The sequence below is a fragment of the Homalodisca vitripennis genome, chromosome 1 (genome assembly GCF_021130785.1).
Source record: "Homalodisca vitripennis isolate AUS2020 chromosome 1, UT_GWSS_2.1, whole genome shotgun sequence".
Classification (NCBI taxonomy): domain Eukaryota; kingdom Metazoa; phylum Arthropoda; class Insecta; order Hemiptera; family Cicadellidae; genus Homalodisca; species Homalodisca vitripennis.
Genome location: NC_060207.1, coordinates 173,042,630 through 173,063,721, shown reverse-complemented (window position 1 = coordinate 173,063,721; position 21,092 = coordinate 173,042,630). Strand labels below are relative to the sequence as shown.

Genomic DNA, 21,092 nt, shown 5'->3' with positions numbered 1-21,092 from the left:
CACAACATGGGATTTTGCTCAGACCCACAGTAAATTCATGTTGCTTAGAGACTGTTTCACTCCCAGTCTGGCCCACTGGACCTCAAGTGATTAGTGATTAAGAGATAACGATATCTGTAATTGACATTACAATGTGTCTATTACTCACTACTAAGATTGTGAAAATATACGTACGAGGCTTCAGTTGAGTTAGTCCACTCGGTTCTTGGGTAAGTTAATTTTGTTTTAATTTCAGTAAAATTTATTTAATGGTTTACTTCACACATTCAAAATTCTTTTAATCACTCTGCTAAGATTTTAATGCACTTAAAGTTGGAATTGTGAGCAATTTATTAATAAGAAAAAATATTGATAACAGCATTTTTATTTACAGTTATGACATAAGTTTACATTTTTTATGATTTAAAACTTAAAGAAATTAAATTTTTATTAATAAATACAAGACATTTTATTTAGTTATTTTTCATATACACACTGTAAAATATTTTAAATTCTTTAAATAATTCAATTTTATTTATCTCCAGTAATGATAGCTTGGGAATTTTATTAAATAATTTTTTAAATATACCAAGTAACCCAATATAATACTGATTGAACTACATTAATAGAAAAGCACCATTCTACTCACCCAATTCAAAATAGCTCTTCTGTGTCAAAAGATGGTGTAGTTAAAATAATTAGTTATAATACTGAACCTTATATTATGTTCACAGTTGGAAGCAATCCATTATATCCTTAGCGTCACGCGTTTCGGTCGATCATGGCATTGTTAAACGCACACTAAAAAAACACAATGTAAAAAAAAAAAAAAAAACAGAAATATTTATTTCTCGTATAACTTGAATTTACTACAAAATTTAAACCAAACATCTGTTGAACCTTATATGTTGAAATGATAGTAATATATCTGTACTTCTTAATCAAAACAGAAAATGGGATCGTCAGTTTTAAACCAAACACACTGGTTTTATTACACCTCTAGCTGGTGCCCGCGAGTTCACTTGTAATTTTCAACTTCGAAGTTCGTAACATACTTATTAAAAGCATCCATTATGTGATTTATAATTTATAATGTATTTAAACGTACTATTTTAACATTTAACATACAGCTTTTTTCTAATATATTCAGTCATGTTTTTTAAAAGTAGGCTGACATATAATTGGTATAATTTGAGGTATTCTATGAAATAAATTTCTAATTAAGAAAGAGATTGAACAAAAAACACATTTAAAAACTAAATGTGTATTCCAGTACTCCAGCTTGTCATTTTCCAATAAGTTGTCCATCAAAAGTGTACTTGACTTTGGGGTATACCAAACTGGATTAGCAAGAATGATATTGTTATTGCTGTGAAATGGATAGAATAAAATACCATTATCAGAGTAACCTAAAATGCTTTACAAAGGAATAACGAAGGTTATAAAGACACATCTGTCAGTTTCTCTGATACAGCGCGTTTTACTTGGGTCACAGCATTCTCGAGATTTAGTTCTTAAACTTTTCATTGCGTAGCGGAAATAGGTAAAGTATTTAACTTTTGTTTCGGCTATGTTTATACGCAGTTTGAATAGGAACACTTTGAGTTTAGTTATTCACAAAACTGGTATTCAATCGACTGATGACAGACAGGTTATAGATCTGAAAGATGTAAATAGTCTACAATTAAACGAGAGCTTTCGTAACTTTAGATCCACATACTTTTATGACAAGTTTTATACCCTAAATACTCAGCATTTTATTATAGACTGTTAATATGATTGTTTAGAGATGTAAAAATATATAGAAATGAAACGTGTTGTATGTTCAGAATTTCTTAAAGTTATCGATTGTCTTTATATTGCTAAAAATTTTAGTTGTTTTTATTGTAAACTTCAATGAGTATGAAATATCCCGAAGGAAGTATTAGGTGATTGGAAGATAATTTTAAGGCTTTCATATTTAGCCATATAAAAGGCTAAACAGTCTTGTGAACATTTTAGTGCAGAAGAATATTTTTACTCGCCATTTTCACAGGAAAGGTTTAGAGAGTTACTACATTGCCTCATTTCTTCATAGCAGATGCAGATGATTACATTTTAAATTTTGGCTATAACTACAACTGATGTAATGAGCCGAAAGTTTCAGTTTGTTTTTTTGGTTGAGTCTTGGGATTACATCTTACAAAGTGAGTTCGTCTCAACGGTTGGTTTGAAGTGCATACATGTTCAAAAAAGGCTGGAAATATCAGTAATAAAATAATTAAAACTTTTAATACTGAATGTGGTATCGTTCTTCTCACGATGTAGTGTTCAAAAAGTAATGTGTCCATCAACACACCTATATTTACATCAAACATGTTACAGAAAAGATAACAGGATTTCGAACATTTGCTATCGTTATAATATGGCTTTTGTAAAAAAGTTATAGCACAACGGAGGATTGGAATCTATCCTCTTCGTCAGGTGAGGGAAGTATTAATGCATACAAAAATTTAAACCAAAAGGAAGAAAAGCTTTATCCCCTTTTTTCTTCTTTCTATTCTTTATTTTTGTATGTATTAATACCTACCCACCTGACGACAAGTATAGATTCCGATTCTCGAATCTAGTGTTATATCTTTTGTAACATATAAAGATGAAAAATAACTGAAATTTCAAACCTTCCATCGTCAATAATAAACTTTAAACAAAGAATGCTACAGAAGTTGTGTCGAGAAGACTATATCAAACGTGTAAAGTCTAAAGAATATAATCCAAAATCAAATGATTAGTTTTGTAAATACATTCAACAACACATGTGAGAAAACAAATGAGAAAAAGGAGAACCTTCCCGGAAATAGGCTAGCCTTTTCTTTAGTTATAAGATCACTCCACATAAGTCTTAGTTCATCTAAAAGTTTTTAGAGGCATTTCTCACTGCTAGATTGCAGGATTTTTGTTGAATTGCTTTAAATATAATACACGATTTGTTGTTAGAAATATATAAATAAACCAGTTGTGGTTATGTTTGCAACTTATCCTACAAGAGTGGCAACGAGGACAAAAAATACTGGGGAGGGGAAACTAACAGTGTGAACCTAATTTAGATGAACAAGAATACGATGATCTGGAAAATAAAAATGGCCAGAATTGTGTTTTACGAATATTCTGATGACTCGAACTGGGGAGATTATGTTAGATTCATATGTAGAGGGAAAGTACTTGGAAATGGTGGAGAGAAGAAACACGCGGCTAGACGAAATTAGTTGGTGGAAAGTATTGGAGCAAAGCACTTTAGAGCACTGGCGGATCTGATGTACCTGTGGAGGTACGAGAAGTGCTACTACAATGAAGTCACAAAAAAGCCGGCCAGTCGACGAGAAACATTGGTTACTAGGCATTGAAGCATATTCGAAGTGTACACTTACATTTATCAAAATTTTCGGCAAAAATTTTGCCAACTGTTCCAAAGGGAGTGAGTCTTCGGATCCAAACTCTGATCATCTTATGTTTTAAGTATATTCTAAGCTATATGAGTACTTACCTAATATCTGAAATCTAAAACGGAGGTGAAATTACTTCTTATTCCTCAGAGAATGTACTCACTATAAATGTAAACAAATCGAAATAATAAACAATGTTTACATATTGATCATAATTAAACATGCCCTTTTAATTAATATTTCACAACTCTAGAGACCAAAATGGGATTTTTCGCTACTTTAAAGACCAGTGGGGGTTCGGGGGGCTTTTAAGAAATAAGAATAGGCCTATAATAATCCCAGGGCCTGTAAAAATGTCCCTACAGAATTTCACTACAATCCGTTGAATAGTTTACGTGTGAGAGCAATACAAACAAACAAACAAATTTACTTTCGCATTTATAATATTATCAGGATAGGAAGATTTGTTGTTCTTTGTTGTTATAAAAATGTAAATGAGTCATTTTTGGTTATATTAATATCTATGACATGTTATTATTTTTATAGCATTAGATAACTTATTACATAGATCATCTGAAGCCTACTTCAATTAAAACTAAAGATAAAAAAATATTATTATGTATAGGTGACTAAGAGAGTATTTTTAAAGGGAATATGCCTGGATTCGTACAGAGAACAGTCGGTGTTGTCTAAGATAAGACTGTCAAGCTCAAGAGAGAATGTGGTTTGTATATTATGAAGAAGATATGCAGGCTACAAATTATGAAAGAGAACAGGAGCTTTAATAGAGTGAAAAGTTTTCGGAAAGAAGAGATTAGTAAGATGAAATATCAGCTGTAAATCAGATATTTCATTCATGTTTATAGTATTCAGTCGTTGTTTTGGAATAGATTAATCTGAACTTTGCGCTATTACAGTTATTCCCAATCTAACAAATGTAGGAATCCCTTATCCAAATCCAATAATTACCAGTAGTGTCAATAAGGAATAATCAGTCAATAATCATTTGTGTATTCAAATTGAATACACAACGATAAAATAACACAAGGACTTTGTTTAATCCCGGTATCTGTACATTATCTATTCCGAGTAACTAGCCTTCATGTACTGATTGGGATATAACTATTCGCATTTATCTGTCCACTTTAATCAATAAGGAAGGAATTAAGGAATCAACAATTTGAGTTAGGAACCTTGCTTCTAAAATAATTTCCTAAGTTTCATTCATACATTTTTTATAATATAAGTTTCAACACTTGTATCAATCAAATTCTACTGAAAGTTAACATTTTCACAAAAAACTTAAAATAGGAAAATTACTAACGATGGTTTAGTAGGATACCTTGTTAACATATTCCTCTTGTTTATCTCGTAGCACGGCTATAAATATAATACTATTTCTAAGTACTTCTCATCCCTCAGTATTAAAAGTCAAAACAAGGCTCTTATTAACAGTCTTAAAGGGATTAATGTTTCCGCTCTTGTCTTGAACCACCTTGCGTCATGACAAACAAAAGACTTTCTTATAAAAAAGAAGTAAGTAGAAGTCACTGGAATTGTAGGTTCGGATTGTTAAATGACAGAAAATTTTAAGAAACCACAATAAATAATAAATGTCACGCTTTATCAGTCCAAAACAAGTTTAGTTTCCATGTTAGTGCCTGAACGATAGTGTGAAGGTTAGAGTACTTATACGCTATGAGCATGCGTCAAGTGAACAGAACTTATTAACGAGTTTGCACAGATCAGTGGTAGCTGTGACATGGACAAACGCACTACACAGCCTGGGTAAGTCGATCTGGTCACGTTCTACACTATATGATGTGGCGCACGTGTGCAAAATAGATATCTTTCACAATAGACTATTTCACGGGAATGTTCAATTTAGCTCAGTTTATGTGTAGACTATTTCATGTTTTATGACTTATTAAATTCAGCTACCGTAGTGTTCTGGTTCAAGAGTGTGCAAAGGCACTACAAGTGATGCAGTATGTTTGATGGCTAATTTGAATAATTTAATTACTTGTAAACGAAAATAATTACAATGTTATTGTACCGTCTAAAGTGAAATAATAACAATGATTTTACAAAGTTAAGCAACAAAACAATATAGCCAATTTTAAAGCACACCAAACCTCTATATGGGAATAAATTAGTTTTGTGTTATTCGTTGAACTTGGTAATTACAAATAGCAAGTTATTGTTTTTTTTTTAGGAAAACGAATAAATTATAATCTTAGACCTGTAATATTATTACTTAAATATTTGTTAGCGTTGTATTTTAATAAAGTCGTTCCATCTGGAAAGTATTATATTGTAAACTTACCATATTTATAAATTACAACAGTTAAAGTCAATCTTAATTTACAGAAGTCATAAACAAACAAAACATTAACAATAACAATTTATTTTTAGATTATAAGGAGAATATTATTGTTTATGACACTCAGACGTCAATCATTAAAACAATTTCGTTAAATGTATTGATCTCGAAAATTAAATTAATTGAGTTATATTACGAGCAACCAAATATGAAAAATATGCTAAGAAATTATTAATATCTTATTTTTATACCATAAATAAGAATCTTTTATGGCTCGAAATTAAATACATTACATTCCAATTTGTCGAGTTTTTCCCTCCAAGAATAAACAAAACAGATGTCCTTCTTGAAAATGGTTATGAATACAATTATTTATTTACTAAATGATTAATTTATTATCTGTTACCTCTTAGTTGTGTCAAATAAAACTAGGGGCGTAAAAATCATGTATACTCATGGAAACGTTGCACGTATGTGATACTAGTGACACTTTACAAAACGCGTTCTTCATTTCAAAGTGGCTGGAATTTTAATTAGTGAACTTAAAATTATATAAAACCGTTAATTAAAAAAAATATTAAAAGTTACCTAGCGTTTTAACCTTTATCACGGTTCAAAAATATCAAGTTCAAGAAATCGGGTGACAAATAATAATAGATTGGTCGATTAACAATGACGGCGAGTTTATAGCATAACAATTAGCAACAGCAGATTACAAAAATGGCCATCATTGTTGTAAATCTTTACTATTTGGAAATAGTTCTGCAGTAAATATGTGTTGGGTCTACTCTACGACGATGTTATTAATAAATGTTAAATATAACATCTAAGACGTGTTTCTAACCATATTTGTTTTAATTGGCAATAAATTAACTTTAGCTTCATCTGATTATCTTTTTTATTAAATTTTTAAATATTTGTTGTTTTGACTATTTTTAAATGAAAAAAATTAAAATATTCATAATAATTATTTAAATGGTGCTACGCTTGTTCAAAGTTTAAATTCTAATGTACAGTACTTTATATTTTCATGTGTATTATTTGTGTATTTATTACATTGTATAATGTACATTATATGTATTTTTATGCTAAACATTCATATTATTGTAACGTGTGTTAGGTATTTTCAAATGTTTTCTTTATTTCATACTACCTATATATACTAATTTCGTACCTAAAATCTCAACTGCACATAGTTTTAAAACTTTTAAAAATTAGTGAGCTTGAATGATAAAAGGCAACTCTAAATTTTATGCTCAAATTATAAAGTATCATATTTTAAAAACACAACGAAAGTACTAGGAAGGTTACATAATCTGAAGTAAATGTTATTATTAAAGTTTGGTCAATTTATCAGTAAGTTGTATTTATTTGAAGTCGTATTACATTCAAAATACAGTAATGAAGTCCTCTCCCCCAAATGAATAATTTACGCAACGGTAAACTTACTGGGACACATAATCTTAATATAGTATGTTTATTTATACGCGGGAATCACCTGTCACGTGATTATCAAATAATAGGAAACGTATATATTTAGTTAAAAAGAACTCAATCAGTGACAACCTGGTAACTAATGTATAAAATTGTAATAATAGCATCAAATATAGTACCTATACTCATTAGCTAACGTTGTTGATAAGTTAAATAGTAATAACAGTTTATTTTAGCGAAATCGTTCTGAATGTTTTGTAACAATAACAGAGGTAGCAGTTTCTATTACTGTCGACCAGCGGTCACCGGAAATAGACAGTTTGCTGAATGACTCCACAATAAGACAGATTTGCTGCTCCCGGAAAGCACAAACACGTGTCACACTACGCTTGTAATGCTATAGTACTGCTAATATATTGCTAAATACAGCACTTTTAATTTTATTTCAGCTTGAATAAGAACGTGAATTTTTGATTATGCAACTCGAACATTCATATAGCTCCTGATCACTATACTCGTAAATGAAGGAATACTCTTGAAAACATGCGGTGATTAGTGAGTACAGTGGAGTAATTTGAACAGGAATTTTTAAACTCTATCTATACTCCTGTATTTATTCGATTTTTCATAATTTTATTTAGTTATAATATTGTAACACTTATTCTTATTTCATTAACATTATAGAGATTCTCTAACTAGTGTGGTAGCTTACAATAAGAGGGTATAAAATCGTAGGTGTTAAAATATTGTGGTGTAATTGATAGTTATCTCTTGAATAATAATAAATTAAATTTTGTAAAATAACTGTTTGTCTCCTAAGTAGAAAAAATAAATTTGACTTTGCCACAGTTGTACGTTATAAGAAACGTACGTGTACGTAGCGTTGTACGTGTTTTGAATGTTTCAAAACTGTTTTAGCCCTTTTCTTCCATGGTGAAAACTGAAAATAAATCCTTTCAAATCGTTACGCGTATGTGAACTTAACAAAGCACTTAAGTTGTTGAATTGACGTCTGTGAATTTAAACAACCTTTCATAGTAGTTTAATTAAAATATCAAATTAAAAATATTGAAAATAATATGATAACGATATTATGAAGCGTGGAAATTGTTCATTAGGTACACCAACATTGTATTTCAAAATAAATCTACAATTAAGTACAGACATGCTAAATCTTCTGTCAACGAAACATTACAATATTAGAACTATTTAACCTTCATGTCTGTAAATATATTTGTAAATACCACAACGAAAACAACAGTGAATTTATTGTAATTGACAAGTTAAATTAATGTCGACTCATTAAATAAATAACGCGCTCATTGATAACAATAAATTGTGGCTGTGACATTCCATCATTTAAATACTACTATGTTGATTTCACTCTCACTAGCAAGTCATGCTGTGCAAACAAATAGGAGCTTATCATAACAAGCATCACTGAGTCAACATAACATAGATTATCAAACAAACGCTGTGAGCAGATAAGGTTTGACAGATAAGGCATGTACAGGAATTAACTATGTGAGCGTTTGTGATAAGGAATATCTTACAACTTAAAACGTTTATTCCTGGATTCGTTATCTATAAACATCAACAGTACATACAATGTAATGTTTATATACCGGTAACTACCATTTCCGTGTCTAAAAGTGTCACCCACCCATTCTGTATGGATTTTAAAGTTATCTCCACTTCTCCAAAATGGATGCTTGTGGGCAGCTCAAATATTTTGAATTAGATGATCCATCGAGTGATGTTTCAAATTAAAGGCCTTGATGAGAAATAGCCAACGACACCAAGTAACCTAATTACGCGTCAGAGTAGTTATAGAAATATCTTACTGCTACAAAACCACTTTTTTGGAGAGGAGTTGATTATTTTTATAATAGTAGCTTTATTATGTGACACCGTATTATGCATGCATAATAAAAGGACAATAATAATGAACATTAGAGATCTCGAAATTGATTCCATAAAAATAGGAGAATGTTTTTAGTTGCTCCCTGCTCTTCATATCGGGTCAATAGGAAATATTTTTAAAATTCATATAAAACCCCAACGGTGTATTTTAACATTTATTCTCACTCCTTGCCAAAAGCTATGGCAGGGAGTGGGATTTACGTATAACCGCAATTTTTAAATATCAATTAAGTGCAACGCCTACCCCAGGATTAATAATTCAATATATCCAGTGATAATACATTGAATCTATTACTAAAGGTGTTATAGGTCTTTTACTAATGGAACATATATACAATTTTTAAATGAACATTTTCTATGCTTCAGTAAATAGTTTAAGAGAAAATTGCATCGTCAGTCATATGAGGTTTCGAAGCGAATATGTTTACCTCGTGTTTTTGATATGTTTATGAGAAAATATATTGATATAGAGTAAAAATCAATTACGATATTTTTATTGAAAAATATTTTTTTGGGTATACTAACCTCGGGAATGGATCTTATGCAAACGTGAATCCATCCGTCCCTGTAACTACTAGAGACTACAAGGATGGTCCAATGTTCAATAAATTTATTGGAAACAGCAATAAACTGTAATTGTAACTTGAAAATATTTCCAGATAACGTCAAGTAAAATTGTACAATTGTCAAGTAACTGCCTTCTTACTAAAAATATGTTTAGTTTAAAAACCAAAACTAACTAAAAATTAAGAACACTTTAAAAAATAGTCACCATTAGTTTTTCGAATCTTAATAACATGGCAGAAACCACGTTGCTTCATTAAATTCCTTTTTAATTGCCTCAGCCCTCTCCAAAGATTACATTTAAACTAGGCGAGGTACAATTCGAATCATAATATTCGTAAAAACGGACTTTAAGATTTAAATAAAATTCAACGTATAAGTTTAAGTTTTAGTTACATATTGGATACACATGTCTACAAAACGTACTTTAGTGTTAAAAGTAATCTTTAGACATTTGTATATAAACCACTAATGCAGTCCATTTAATATTTTCTTCACACTAACAAACTATGTTGTTTGCAAATGTATTACAAGTTTTTCTTATAACAACAGAACTATATCGAAAATTCATAATATTTTCTATGTACCCAACATCTAGCCCAGTTTATACGGAATATTAAAATACGAAAACCAAATTATTAGCACGTTCGTTCAATCGTTAATTTTTAGAAATATTACCCATAAAAATGTCCAAAGATTAAGTTTGCATTTTATCCAAATCGAGTATAACATAGTTGTCTCAAAATATTAGAAGCAGTTTTGTTTTACAATTTGAAATTTAATTTCTTCAATTTATATGCAATATAAATTAGATTGAAAATAAGTAACCGGTGTCAATTCTTCAATGTACAACGTTTTATCTAATTTTTCGATTTTAAGCTTCACTAAGAAATAATCTGCCTTAAAAACGCCCTTTACTTGAAAATCTGTCTACTAGACTAACGAGTCTAATGAGAATCCAATTTAGTCTTTCCGTTATTAGATTCAGAAATACAACATTGTCTTACTGACATCTGCTATATCGATAAACTGTAGGAGAGGTTTCATTTACGCCTTTTTCAGACTAACGATTAATTTGATGGGAATCCAATTTAGTCCGTCCGTTGTTGCGTTCATAAATACAGCATTGTTTTTATTGACATACACGTTATCTATAAACTGAGGGAGAGGCTTAATTTATGCCCTTCTATTAAACTAGCTTATCAACAACTATTTTATCTTCACTCTACGTTTGGCATGTAGCAATATACGTGCTGCTTACACTCCTATTGAAAAGTATGTTAACACTCAGATAACGAGTACTATAAAGATAATAGTTCAACATTTTCTAAAATGTGGTGTACAAGGTGACTTTGCCTCTTCTGAATTTCCTGAATTGGATTATAGATACCGGTACTAATTTTCTCAGAAACCTTTATCACATTCATTTTCTGTATGACATAATTATAGTTACAGAGACTGAACCTAGTTTATGTCTGGAATGAAATACGAAGATAACGTTTCCTATTTGAAGAATTCCATACCTAAAATCTAGAAAGATTCTAAAACTACACTAACCAATATTATATAATAAATACTGACAAATTTTATGTCAATAATCTTTTTCGGAACCGGTACCTTTTCAGTGTATGAATGTCAAGAATCGATGTCTGTCTGTCTATAACAAGTTAGTTACGATATTCTTAATTAAATATTTCATGTTATCTTTTACTTGAAATGAAGTAAACAACCAGACAAACCCACAACATTTAGAAAGTTATTAATGAGTGGAAAATTAAAAATCAAAGTACGTGCGTTATTTTTCTATCTAAAATTAAAAATGTTATTAACAACAACTGAATTTAATTTACAATTTCCACATCAACAATATATATATATATATATGTTTCATCCTTTTCAATAATTATTTTTGTAGCAAAGTAATAGTTTCCAAATTCACATTGGAAGAGGTTTGAGTTTTACCTTTATATCTTAGGTGGAGGGAATTGCATTGTTTTGTTGCGGGTTTCAGGTACGCATGGAATAACTTCAATTGGAAATTTTACATTTGTCTTGACTGTGCATTTAGGTTTCTTTGAAACTGCAGTAAACTATGGAATTTATGTTCTCCTTCTTCCTGTCTTCCCTGTATCTCACATTTATGCTCAGTAAAATGTTCTGGAAGATAAGAGCTGCAGGTCCTTAGATTAATTTTCATGTATCAGTATGTGCCTACTGCGTTGCTTTCCTCGTGTTACAATATGCAAAGGTGGAGTCTATGGGTTTCGAAAATCCTAGCTCACAGAGGTCAACCAAGAGGCACGAGATGGTGAAGGTCTGTACATTTCTTATCCTTACTTGTGGCTTTGGGAAAAAATATTAACGCAGTAGTAGAGGGTGAGGTGGTACATTTAGAGGCTAGAATATTTCACAGTTAAATGCAGAGTTTTAAAACTAAAAGAGTTTTCAAATGTTACTGAACAAACAAATATAATGTGTTTGGATCCCGGACGGATACTCCTTTCCATTGATTCACGTTCGAATCAAGTGACCAAAACACCGCGCACAAGAAAGTGAAACTTTAAATTCAGTGCCAGGCCAATTACTATATAACAGAAACGTTGCTTGCCTGACCAAACATCGCCAGAAACCTTGGTTACAAAACTCATATTTATCTGAAGTTGGGAAAAAATATATAATGCCCAAATGGTGATTATGCAGGTCTAAAATCCAAGCCACTCTGACATGTTAAATGTTTAATAGTTTTAACTAAGCATCTTGTTAGAAGATAACAAACAACAGTTGACAACGTTAATCCAATAAACCCTCAAAATATCTTATCTCTGAATAGGTACTTGACCGATATTCGATGGAACTTTAAATATTTTGCTGTTTCTTATCATACAGATGTCAAAGTATGTAAATAAAGAAAATGAATGTAACGGCTTAAAGTCAAGTGTAATGTATTACTTATATGACCCATGATTATTTGTGGAACGTTCAGGGATCTAAACTAGTTTGGCTGAGATGTAATTGAAAATAAAGAAACCGAAAGGAAAAATATTTCAATTAACTCTTTAATATTTGTATTATATAATATTATGAATATTTGTGTAATCTGTTTTATACATGAATTTTCAAATTCAGTTATTTCAGTCTCATAAATCTCTTATGTCACCAAATGATTTGAAAGTTTGGGAACTGTTTTCCCACTGTTCAGATGTGTTCTACCAACTTTTCTGGTTTCCAGCTCCTCTCCATCATGGATGTTCTGGAGAAGAAGACGACATCTTGTCACTTTTCTGTTGTTTTTGGGATTCGCAAACATTTACATGTTGAGGGTGAACCTCAATGTAGGGATCGTCGCCATGAACGCCCCCTACAAAGTCACATTGAGTAACGGCACAGTTGTTGAGGTAAGATTATAGTCAGTCACTTACGACTCTCCAAATCAAAAGTCAATAAAATATTAATTAAAAACACTAGTCAGTACATCTTGACAAAAATAATATTTTTAATGAATTTGTTATTTCAAACGATAAACTGGTATTTTTTACCGTAGGACAATGAAAAAGGAAATAAGCATTTTTAGAAATAAACAGAGAAAAGAACATAAAACGTTTTAGGATTATCACAATAATCTTTGATAAAAGTACTTGATGTGAAAACGTGCATAACATATCAAATCTGAAATGTATTTATTTTATAAGTTTCCTTAAAACTAAAGTAGAACTCTATCATTATAGAAGCAAGACTTTAACTGGAGCTCCAAGATGCAAGGGATAGCTCTCAGTTCCTTCTTCTACGGGTATACCTGCACGCAGCTGCTAGGAGGCTGGTTGGGGTCAAGGTTTGGGGGAAGGACTGTGTATGGGTTGGGCGTTCTGGTCACCGCTGTCCTGACCATAGCCACCCCCGTCGCTGCCCGCACCAACTTCTACATACTGGTCGCCGTCAGGATCATCGAGGGAGTCTTCGAGGTTTGATTCCAATATAGTTCATGAAAACATTGCAGGTTAAATATAAATTCATAAAATACAATTATGTACTCTGATTTCGAAATCTTACAGTTAATAGGATTTCCATTTGTATTTAAGCATAACATTACACATACAAAGTGTAATCATATGCTTAAATTCTTCATTAGAATACGTATAGAAGAGATTTTGAGAACAGTGCAGCATTACAGCATATTTAGTTTTCTTGTAGGAGTTGGATAACCTTATAAGAGTGGGCTTGTGCAGTTTGAAAAATAAAATATATTGGACTTAAGGACAGGCAGAATGAGGAGATTTCGAACTCAACGAGGGTCTTGACCGTGAAATGACAGTTTGAAATGCTGTGCTCCTATCAGCCAAAGTAAAATTTATGCTGTCCCCTTTGAGTATATCATATCTCGTGACAAAAGTCAAATTTATCTTTACACGTTTGACTTGTGGTGATATCCACTATAATTGGCAGTCAAGTCACAATACATTTCCTCTAGAAATTTATCTTACGTAAAACGCCTTTTCCTGGTCCTTAATAGTTTTTTTCAAACTGTTTCGATTTAAGAAAACAAATAATAGAAGAGTTAAATAACAATGTTAAATTTATGAAACGAATATAAATATTTTGAACCGTGAACGGAATGTTTCCTCATGAGGTGTAATCACCGTGATGCCAGAATCTTGTTTTTAACATAGCCGAGAATGCTGACTGCATTACTTTTGCATATAGTTTGGATTAAAATAATCATATTGGAAACTTGATATTGAAAAATAGAATTAATACAATGCCAAAATTATAACATTGCCTATAGAGATAATTTCAGGACTGAAAATAACTTATATTATGTACATTTCATTTTGAGCTGATTTTAAAGTATAAATCATTCATGATAAAGATTACGTGATTACTTTCCAGGGAGGAACGTACCCATGCGCTCAAGCTATCTATGCTCAATGGGCACCACCTCAAGAACGAGCACGTATGACAGGTCTTACATTTATGGGAATCTCCGTTGGAACTGTATTAGGCTTACAGCTGTCAGGAGTAATTGATGGACTGTTGGGTTGGTCACCGATATTTTATTTCACAGGTATGTACATTAACAGGTCGAGGAATAAATAGACGTACATTTGTTTATCAGAAAGGAGTGTATTGTGTATGTTGAACACAGTAAAAATATTCTATTTAAATATCCCTAACTTCTATGATGTTTATAACAAATGAGCTTTGTCCAATTGATGAGACGTATGCGTAAAAGTCTAGACGCTGAGGTAACTATCAGACTAGGAGATGCGTCAACGTTGCTTTCACAAGTATGTGTGTATTCTATCTCAAGTTCCATGATGAACATATTAGTTTCCCCAATGATGTCAGTATTGCTTATACGCTCTAAGGGTTTAGAATTGGTTTAATACGCTGTTTTACACTAACTTTAACATATATTTCGACTCAAGAGTCGATGCGAAAAACATTATCTATGAACGTTTATGTTTGAAGTGGATTTTTTAGGGTTGTTTAAATTCTATAACATTGATATTCGCTACACAAAGGTTTAGCAGTAGTTTTCCTATTGACTATTATTTCACCGTATGGATAATATCCTGTTTATTTATTCAAGGAGTTGTAACACAAAATGAGACAAGAATTAGCTGTAACACTTAGTCGGCGAACGGCTGAATGATTTTGTGTGCTGAATGATATATGGATTTTGTAATGGAATATACATTTTGCTAAACGTGTATTGAAAATATTATCTGGAGCAATGTGGTAATAATATTCCATCTCAATGCAGGTGTTGCTGGAGTGGTATGGTCGGTGGTCTGGTTTATAGTGGTCAAAAATTGTCCAGACGATGACCCCCACATTTCCGCTGAAGAACTCAAGTACATTAAAGATTCCCTTGGAGATAGTAACAATGCTATAAAACATACATCAAAGGTATGGTATGACTTCACTAAATAAATTAATAACAAACTGTAAATAAACACATACATTTAAGTATTGTCAATATATCACAAATAAAAACTAAATTTGTATCAAATTATTTTTGTGTGTTTGAAATTGAACATTTATTCCTGTATTCTTTTATTTATAGAACGCAGCTCTTTGACCATTGAATACAAAAAATTTAGTTCTGTTGCAGATAAAACACCCCTGGGGCAAGATTTTGACGTCTGTACCTCTCTGGGCAATTATTCTCTCAAACTTCTGCATGACCTGGGCCCACTATACCATCCTCACTCTGCTTCCGATGTTCATGAAAGGTAAAACAACCAAAAGTAAACATTTGTTTTTAGTTTATTTGACTAACTAAATTTAATGATCATTAGTTCCTATTGATCTAACGACCACGTTTATTGTTCTCAAGTTCGGGATTACTGTACTGGTCTTGAATAAACTCTTAGACTTATGTGGTCATAGCTGTTGTTAATTATTTGGGTTAATAATTTCCTAAACATACTCAACGCAAATCTTAAAACATTTCACAAATTCCTATGGCCCAAATTGAGGTTCTATGTGAATAGCCACCAATACATAAACTGAATAAACGGCAGCTCTCAATATGGGCCATGTCATGTCACAATAAATCTGTTGTAAACCAGGTATTTATTATTTGGTTTAAATAATATTGGTGTCATTAGATTTGTGATAAAATTCTCTATAAACTGTTATTCTTGCAATTCTTGAGAACAAACTGCTAGTTTTTAAAAATATTCAAAGTCTATAAACTCTTATAGCCTCCATTTTGAAAATACAAAAGCTAATTTAATGATATATTTTTCAGTAACTTGCCTTATTATCATAAACATTTGATTCAAATTTTGTATAATTTAATTAATTAGTTTTTAAGATATTAATCTATTATATAAAAAATGAAACTGTTCGTGATGTAACAGCATCACTCTCACAAACGGCTGGACGGGATTCGCCTAAATTTTTTTTTAATTTGTTCGTCTTGTCTATTATATAAAATGGAAAACTGTTCGTGTGTAACCCAGCATGTCATCATCACTCACGGCTGGACGGATTCGCCTAATTTTTTTTTTTAATTTGTTCGTTTGATTGTAGAAGGTTATAGGATCATTTTTATCCCTTTCCCGATTCAGGATTCCGCCCACTGGTTACAGAAGATACCCGTAAGAAAAGAAATGCATTTGCAGCAAACATATGTTATTAAGTGGAAAAGAGTCTTTTCAAATTTTTAATCAGCCTGTTCTTTGTAAAACATATATAATGCGACAAAAATATATTTATATATAATTTAATTACTACACTTATAGTTTTAAAGCATAGAGTAAGCTTAAGAGAAACGACAAATTTTGTTTAAACTGTTTCTGCCCATCACTGTTAAACATTAGGACTTTACTATCCAGATAATACAATTCAAATTTGACGTAAAAAAAATTCACCTTTAAACTGCAATATATATTTAAATATAAAACCATTGCTCATGGCTTGATCAGAAGAGCAATGCAGATATCATAATTACTATCTTACGTTGGCTACAATATAAAGAATGTTATAAAATCAACCTTAGTTGTTTTTTTTTGACAGAAGTATCAGGAATGTGGTACATAAACCTTCATAATGCGCCAAGAAGCTCACGACAAGGAACGACTATCAATTATCTCAGCAATGTTTAGAATGTGATAGAAAATGAATAAGTGAATATAGTGTACACACCACAAAACCCCCCACCCACACCCCCCCCATGTTTTTCCAACGGGAAATTGCGTGCGACAGCCGCGGGAAACTTATTGAAATGCGCAGCGAAGCGCGCCGGGTCCGCTAGTCTTAGATATATATAAAAATGAAAAACTGTTCGTGTGTAACAGCATCACTCACAAACGGCTGGACGGATATTCGCCTAATTTTTTTTTTAATTTGTTCGTCTTGATCTGTAGAAGGTTATAGGATACTTTTTATCCCTTTCACCGATTCAGGATTCCGCCCCACTGGTTACAGAAATACCCGTAAGAAATGCATTGCAGCAAACATATGTTATTAAGTGAAAGAGTCTTTCTTTTCAAATTTTTAATCAAGCTGTTCTTTGTAAACATATATAATGCGACAAAAATATATTTATCAAATATAAATTTCTTTACACTTATAGTTTTAAAGTGCCATAGAGTAGCTTAAGAGAAACGACAAATTGTTGTTTAAACTGTTTCTGCAATCATAATATATAAAATGAATGTTTGTGTGTTTGTCCTTTATAGACTCAGAAACTATTGGACCGATCACTATGAAAATTTTGTATTTTTCTATGTAGAAGGTTTATACGCAATGCCCATTGATGTAAACTAACCACCAGGCTGTACTGCAAGATATAAAAGTTTTAAAACAAAAATCAAAGCGCCTGCACATTATAAACTGCAATTTACAACACAGTAGTTACGTATATTAAAATATCCAAACACTATTTGAAGGCAAGAGAAGTATACGGGCAAAGCTTAAGAGACGCGTGCGAAGCCGCGGGGAAACAGCTAGTTTTTAAACATAAAAAACACAGACAGATGGGAAACTAAGCATCGGAGACCCATGATGAAATATATCTGTCTTGACCTGAGCAATAACGCTGTATACCTTGGTCTAGAGAATCACGGGACACCGTATATATAACTAATGACACACACACACACACACACACACACACACACACACACACACACACACACACACACACACACACACACACATAAACATTTATTTATTCATACATAACTATTTGACTGTGGCTGTGTAAACATTTTCTCTATTATACATATACTGTTTATTATTTATCAGTTACCGTGTTCTTAACTCTAATCCGTTTTTAACCGTAACCTACTGTAGGTAAAATACTACGTACGTTTTGATGCCAGGTACACCGAAATGGGTGGTGTTGAACACCGAAGTCAATTTTGATACAACTAACCTGAACACAAGACGTTTCTATGCGGATATAATTGGATCCATTAGGTTGTAACCTAAATAGACATAAATTTTATATCGAAGTATACATTTTATATATTTTTGAAGTCAAGGTACAAAGCCTCAAATCCAAACCTTTTTTTATTTTTAAGGACCCTTATCGTCATACGGAGAGGTGATTTTTAATTAAACACTATTTGGACGATTTATAAAACAATGTTAACCATCGCAATTGTTTTACATCCAGTAGTGTGTGTAGTTTTAATTTTCAGCAAAAAAACCTTCTGTATATTTATTTTATATGCTTTATGTTATTATGGGTTCGAAGCAATATTGAGATTACCGAACGATAAACACCCTATGTGAGTATCATCTCTTTCGTAACGTTCTGGACAACTATTATATCCTTTTCTGGGTTTATAATACAAAGATTTAAACATTGTGTCATTTTCAGACGTATTCAACTATGAGACGGCAAAGGCAGGTTTTATTACGTCATTGCCTTACATCGTGATGGCTATCACCATGCAGTCTGCAGGCAGTCTCTCCGATTGGCTGGCCAACAAAAATGTTCTCTCTAATACTACGGTACACAACACTTACTCATAATACTCGTAAATATTTAGTAGTAGTACTACAACAGCTTGGAGATGTCATAGGCCAATAAGTAATAGTGTTAACTACTTATTAAACTTCTAGTTTCAGATTGGTAGCAATAACATGAAAGAGAAACTGTGAGTGAACACACTTTATTCGCTTCACACGAAAACTGTTTCCAAGAACGGGAAAGAAAAGCAATATTAACTACACATAACGCAGGTATGATGGAAAGGGTCAATTCAATAGGAATGTTTATTTAAGCTTCATTTAATCTTTCCCTTACTGCAGGGTTTGAAATCTGACACTGGTGCAGATTGACTCCTAGAATCTGGATACCGCGTCTGTTTAAATAGAGGCATAAAAGTCGCGACGAAGATGAAATAGAGATAAACCCAACATTCACTTGAATCAATCTTTCCCACGACAGCTACTTGATATAATTTCACTAAACAGAAAAATTACTGTTATACTCTTTGAAGCATAACTTTCAACTTCTCAATACACAAAGCTGGATTCTGATTACACAGGGTTCTCTAGGCAGGTTATAAAACGTAACTATCCTGGGAAGTATAACTCTGAACTCCTCAATATATATTGAGGCTAAATTTTCATTACACAGAGGTCTCAAGGCAAGCTATCTAACGTAGCAATCCTCTAGATTATAACTCTTAACTCCTCAATATACAAGGCTAAATTCTGATTACACAGCGGTCTCAAGGCAAGCTGTATAACGTAGCAATCCTCTAGATTATAACTCTTAACTCCTCAATATACAAGGCTAAATTCTGATTACACAGCGGTCTCAAGGCAAGCTGTATAACGTAGCAATCCTCTAGATTATAACTCTTAACTCCTCAATATACAAGGCTAAATTCTGATTACAAAGGGGTCTCAAGGCAAGCTGTATAACGTATCTATGCTGGGAAGTATAACTCCCAACCCTCAACATACAAGGCAACATATAAAATACAAATTTTTGGTCATACGCCTTTAAGGTACCTTTTGTAAAGAGTTAAAATAATATAAACAACTGTTGGATTATGGAAATAGTTATAAGCTTTTGTATAAGAGTTTCAAGTGCCTCTTATAACAAAATGACATGCCACTCCATGGAGCTATAGCCCATATACATATTTTAAAATATTTAAGAGCCATTTTTAATTGGATCTGGCTAAAAAATGAGCTGAATTTCCTACACTAAATACTTGGCATTCGTCGTAAAGTCATTAAACACAGTTGGAAGCAACTCTGGACCATAGGGGAGGAATAATATGGAGACCAGCGGCAACATCAAGACTAACAAGAATTCTTATGCTAATAAAAGATACCTTGAAGAACATCTGTGATCATTCGTTAATAGAGATTTTCCCGTTATAGAATATATTCTTGATTGAAAATATTTTATCTTAATATTATAACAGTACGAAGGGGTCTATATATTGACTTGAATCTTGGGTTGAGATCACTGTATAATGAGAGGCCAACTGTATAATGGGGTTGAAAGTTATACTTCCCTTCAATAAGATTATCCCCAACTATTGAAAATAGTTTACAATGACCACCGGCTGGTATTAAAACATTAACAGTTAAGTTTATGACACTCTATGACTCAAAATTTAACAAACACCTTTTTTGTTAATTAAGAAAAAAGATGTTTCGAGTACAAGCAATTACTTTCCAAAAGCATTTGAGGGAGGAAACTGTAATAGTTAGAATTTTCGTTTTGTACGATATGTTCCACCTATTAAGTATCAAACCAGTTTTGGTAAGAACAGAGGAGTTATTTCACAACTTCTAATGCCACCACCGAACTAAAACACATTGAGAGGGACGGGCAATCTAAATATTCCCAGCATTGTTTAGCTGAAACAAAACTGTAAAAGGGAAAGAGGAGTAATTTAAAAGTTCAAGAATCGCTGAGAATTTGAAGTATTCTTTATAAATTAGTAAAAACGGACAATAAA

At 32.0% G+C, this 21,092-nt stretch overlaps 1 protein-coding gene across 5 annotated transcripts in view; it reads left to right on the top strand.

The window, feature by feature from the left end:
* The window catches only part of LOC124352746 (vesicular glutamate transporter 2.1-like), a 36,285-nt gene that overhangs the window by 1,394 nt on the left and 13,799 nt on the right, over positions 1–21,092 (top strand). For 3 of the 5 annotated variants that reach the window (XM_046802397.1, XM_046802396.1, XM_046802395.1), the window contains exons 2-7: positions 12,875–13,040; positions 13,371–13,604; positions 14,530–14,704; positions 15,407–15,552; positions 15,758–15,878; positions 18,983–19,116. In XM_046802397.1, coding sequence (XP_046658353.1) covers positions 12,875–13,040; positions 13,371–13,604; positions 14,530–14,704; positions 15,407–15,552; positions 15,758–15,878; positions 18,983–19,116 — 976 coding nt within the window. Of the gene's footprint in view, positions 1–100; positions 210–5,049; positions 5,190–12,874; positions 13,041–13,370; positions 13,605–14,529; positions 14,705–15,406; positions 15,553–15,757; positions 15,879–18,982; positions 19,117–21,092 lie in introns of those variants that run through there. The other 2 variants (XM_046802399.1, XM_046802398.1) reach the window with 2 other exon arrangements.